At 40.0% G+C, this 4,702-nt stretch overlaps 1 protein-coding gene across 1 annotated transcript in view; it reads left to right on the top strand.

Moving 5' to 3' along the window:
* Window positions 1-4,702, top strand: part of eif4eb (eukaryotic translation initiation factor 4eb) — a 12,256-nt gene that overhangs the window by 6,344 nt on the left and 1,210 nt on the right. The window contains exons 3-5 of the mRNA XM_032500080.1: window positions 206-301; window positions 451-514; window positions 1,919-2,032. Coding sequence (XP_032355971.1) covers window positions 206-301; window positions 451-514; window positions 1,919-2,032 — 274 coding nt within the window. The remainder of the gene's footprint in view (window positions 1-205; window positions 302-450; window positions 515-1,918; window positions 2,033-4,702) is intronic.

Raw genomic sequence — 4,702 nt, 5'->3', positions numbered from 1 at the left:
AGTATGATACAGTGTTCACACTGAATTGGACCAAGACAGTGATAGCATGATTTACTGAACAGTTTGTGTCGGTAGCATCCAGGTGCATCCATACGTTGCTCATTTGCTCTGAAGCTCAATGGCATTTGGTTACTTTTGTTTACCGCCTGTTTAATTAGGGGCTTGTTACATTTATGCAAATTCCTTTTCTGTTTTTGCCCAACAGCTGGTCCCTGTGGTTCTTCAAGAATGACAAGAGCAAAACATGGCAGGCCAACCTGCGACTCATCTCTAAATTCGACACAGTTGAAGATTTCTGGGCGTAAGAAGAAAAAAATCCTTCCAAGTCTTTTTTCTATTCCTTTACTGCTATGGAGTGACTGAAGCAGTGAAATGTCATGACTGTAGACTGGGTTGTAAAATACTGTGAGATCAACATGTTCTGTTGATGCTGTGCTCTCTTCATTTTAGTCTCTACAACCATATCCAGTTGTCAAGCAACCTCATGTCAGGCTGTGATTACTCCCTTTTTAAGGTAATTTGATTTATTTGTTTATTTATTTATATGATTCTTGACCAAATACCTCAATTTCGATATTGCGTCGATATTGTATGGTTGACTATTGGTGCTTTAAAAATAAGTAATTCACACAATGAGATTTTTGATAAATATTCTCCAGAAATGATTTAATGACTTAGTGAGTAAAGGTAAATAATACAACAGCTAGAACAGTCTGGTAAGTTCAGAAAATGAATCACTTTACTGTAATGCAGCCTGTAAAACCAAGTAAAGACAAAACCAAAAAAAAGACCATATTACAATATATGCAAAATCTAAGACGATATCTAGTCTCATATCGCAAAATAGATACATTGATATATTGCCCAGCCCTAGATTAAAATATAGTTAAAACTATTTTTTTTTTTTAAATATGTTTGCAGTACAGGAGTGTTTTTGCTCTATTTCTGATGTTGACTCAATTAAAATAAAAGAACAACTTTGTTTCAAAGTGGAAAATCACATTTACATCATGACACATTATATTTTGCAAACCAAGCAAAGGCCCGGGCCCTAACATAAGGCAGCTGATATCATTCACACTTGAAGTACAAGAAGAAAATGCCATCTTTTGCCTGTTTGTTGAAAACGAGTACTAGCTTATGCAAACAGAAAAATACCTGTTTGAATTGTCAACACAAGGACAGGACAACAGCATTATTACTAGACAGGAGTGTCTCTGACTAAATCTGTCCCGACCAACTAAGCTCATCAGCAAAAGAGCTAATTTAACCATATGTGATGATAGAAAATCAGCCGCTAGTTATACCGTGTGAGATAGGTGGTAATGATGAATGGAAAAGCAGCAACCAAGTATATCTGCGGCCTATAATCAGTGGGCTTTAATTTAAATCATTAGCAGGATCACCTGTGGCTAATTCTACCTAGTGAATTTGTATTCATAACAGAGAAGGTAGTTTATCAGCCCCTGTACAGTTTAAGTTTTAAACTTCGTTACAAAAACCCTGCTATCTGGATCGGACTGTTGAGGCAGAGCTAATGTAAAAAGGCCAAACTACAACTTAGGGCGCCCTGATAACTCAGTTGGTATAGCGGGCACCCGTATATAGAGGTTTACTCCTTGACACAGCGGGCCCCATTTTTTCAGTCTTCCTGTCAATAAAATACCCCAAAAAATAATCTTTAAAAAAAAACTGCAACTTGAGAAAAAGATGTTAACCCCATATTGAAGCATCACTGCACACATGTTAAGTTCTTGCTATCTTTTTAGTATTCCGGCTGCAAACCTTTAATTTAGATTTAACAAATCATCAGTTGAAAAAGATGTCTTTCTTCAGGCAGTGTTGAAACCTCACTATAAAATGTTGTTTTGGTGCAGTGGTTTGGGATGTGTATTGACAATATAAACTGTTGCTGCAGGATGGCATTGAACCCATGTGGGAGGACGAAAGGAACAAGCGTGGCGGGCGCTGGCTGATCACACTCAACAAGCAGCAAAGGAGATTAGACTTGGACCGCTTCTGGCTGGAAACTGTAGGTTGGGCTATAGCTGCTGTGCTTTATATCCTGCTCCACAGCACAGTGGAGTAGCTAACGTTAGATGCTGGCTGTATTGACAGTCATAAAAGCCCGTGTTCACGCAGAGCTCTGTACTCAACTGGCAGACACACTTTTTTGTCTTAGAATTACAGTAGGAACCGCTAAAAATACCACAACCATGCAGCTTTCACCACCCAACTGAAATACACACTTTATTGTCTTATTTTGTCTTAAAATGACGTACTTAATCAATGACAATTGCTAAACACACTGCTAACTCACGGCCCCCCTCTCTTGGCTTCAAATAACTCACTGTTGTCAGCTACAGCTGCTGAACAGGCTACATCGCCTGGGATCGCTTTACTGGCTCTGTCTCAATTGTTTTTGCAGAGCATAGGCCCCGATTTATGTTTCCTGTGCGCGCTCTTTAAAGAAAAAAAGAAGTCAAAAAATGTTTGCATTTCAAAACTATAGGAAATGAAAATCGGCCAACACAAGCACACACCTATTAACTCGATAATAATCTTTCAACTCAGAACAGCGTGACTTCTCACAAATACAAATAGGATTGTAGATGAAAACTTTAACTGACCTGCAGTGTCCTATTTATTTTTTAGTGGTGGCCCGCCATGGCAATATTCCTTCCGCCACTCTAACAGAAATAGGGCAGACGCACACTGTAGTCATGGTTGCTGTTTAAATTATCTTGCCGACATAATGCACACATACCCGACAACTGCTGAACAACGCTGACACGCTTATCTCAGGATATAATTTTTTGTCTAGTAGTTTGAATGGTGCATGAATGATGTCATTGCCTTTTAAAATCTCAATGACATCCTTTTTTTCTCTCGAGGCATCAACAACACAGCGGGCAGGTCAATACACATGCTAGAAAGAGTTTTCCTAATGTTTTAAAGACCACGCCAAAATAATCACTGACGTTCTGGCTCCGCTTCGGATGCCATCAAGCGGGATCTCTGGTCGTAATCAGTCCTTCACTGACCAATCAGCATTCATTAGCAGAATGGTAGTGTGTTATGGGGCAACAACAACTCAACCTGTAACCAATCAGAAGGACATAAGTACTTGTTCATTCAACTTTCGACCATGTTGAACTTGCCAAAACTACAATCAAATCTGAGATTTCTCAACGACAATCAGTCGAAAGAAACACATTTAGCCATCTAGCTCCATAGAGTCCCATTTGTTTTTGAACTGGACCGCGATCACCCCCAGTGGAACTCTGGCGGAGCTGCTACCAAATTCGGTACAATGGGGCTTAATAGGAAGTGAACAGGCTTTCCGTAGATACATAGCTTCAGAGCTAAGGTGGGGCTACAGATTAGGTGTCCCTACAGTAGCTCTGCATTACATTAATTAATTTGCGCGCAAGTTTTATTAATTTTTATACCGTGTATTCTTTGTGTAAATTCATGTGCCAAACCGAGATGCCCGTTCCGTTTCAGTTCATTACAAATACATGTACCATTCCACCTCTAATGTACACTCACTGACCACTGACCACCAATACCAGGAATACCAGTTGTACTGTTAAATAGGATGACAAATAGTATTGTTTTATTACAATTCTGTACAACAATATTGATTAGGGTAATAAAATACAGTAGGTGCTAATAATATATGAGTTGAGAAGCCACTCTGTGACCTTCAAATACCATTACTTGCGGGGATGGGGGGGGGATGGGAGGTAGCTGTTTGTCAGACCTGCCCCCACTGCTAAAAAAAAAAAAATGCTAAAGGAAACACTGGACATGGAACCGCGATCAGCCTTGCGGGAAAATAATAATCAATATACTGTGAAACCGCCAGAATTACAAAAAATACTGTGATACAAAACGCCTAGTACTACTGTCATTACACTGCTGAAATGTGTGATGATTACATATTCTTCATATCAGTGCAGTGAGCCACAGATCTAACAAAAATATACTATTGTCTTGACCGTTTCCTGAGCTGATAAGGGGCCACAACACAGTCAAATGAGATCAACTGAAAAATGGCTTGCTCTCTGCTAAATCTCCAGTCCAGTGTTGTGCCGAGCTCTCTTACAGCTTTAAAGGTCACTGACAGTGATACAGACATCTAGCAAGCATAGACTTGCCAGTTAGCAGACACTTGCTTTATTGGCAATGCTGCAACCAACCACTTGGCACGGAAAATAGATAATAATAGATTTAACGTCACCACTCATTTTACACACAGTTTAACAACAAAACAAAACGCTGAGTTACATTACCAGCTATGTTTGCGCGGGGAGGCAGACGGACCGCAGTGTTCGCTAACGTTAGCTTCTTGTCTTGTCTGGTGTCTGATAAACAGTAAATTCATCAAATTCAGTGTCCACAATGCTGTTTTCCAATAAACTGTAGCTGTCACATGTCACGGGATCTGCGTGAGTGCAGATTTCTTGTCGCAATTTTGTTGCCGTTTGTCACTTTGCCTAAGATTGAGTGACAAGTAGTACTACCCCTGTTGTTTACTTGGTTGCCATGACTCCGCAAGTGATGACGTCCTGTCACTGTTACAGTTGCTCGGGGAGAGAGAGTGGATGACCGTTTGCTTGAGTTCAGTAGAGCAGACGGCTCTGCAGAGTTGTGTAATTGTGACTTTATGACTTTTCATAAACAGCTGAAAGAGCGG

The sequence above is a fragment of the Etheostoma spectabile genome, chromosome 20 (genome assembly GCF_008692095.1).
Source record: "Etheostoma spectabile isolate EspeVRDwgs_2016 chromosome 20, UIUC_Espe_1.0, whole genome shotgun sequence".
NCBI lineage: Eukaryota > Metazoa > Chordata > Actinopteri > Perciformes > Percidae > Etheostoma > Etheostoma spectabile.
Note: the sequence above shows the minus strand (reverse complement) of the source record. Positions and strands in the feature narration are given on the sequence as shown.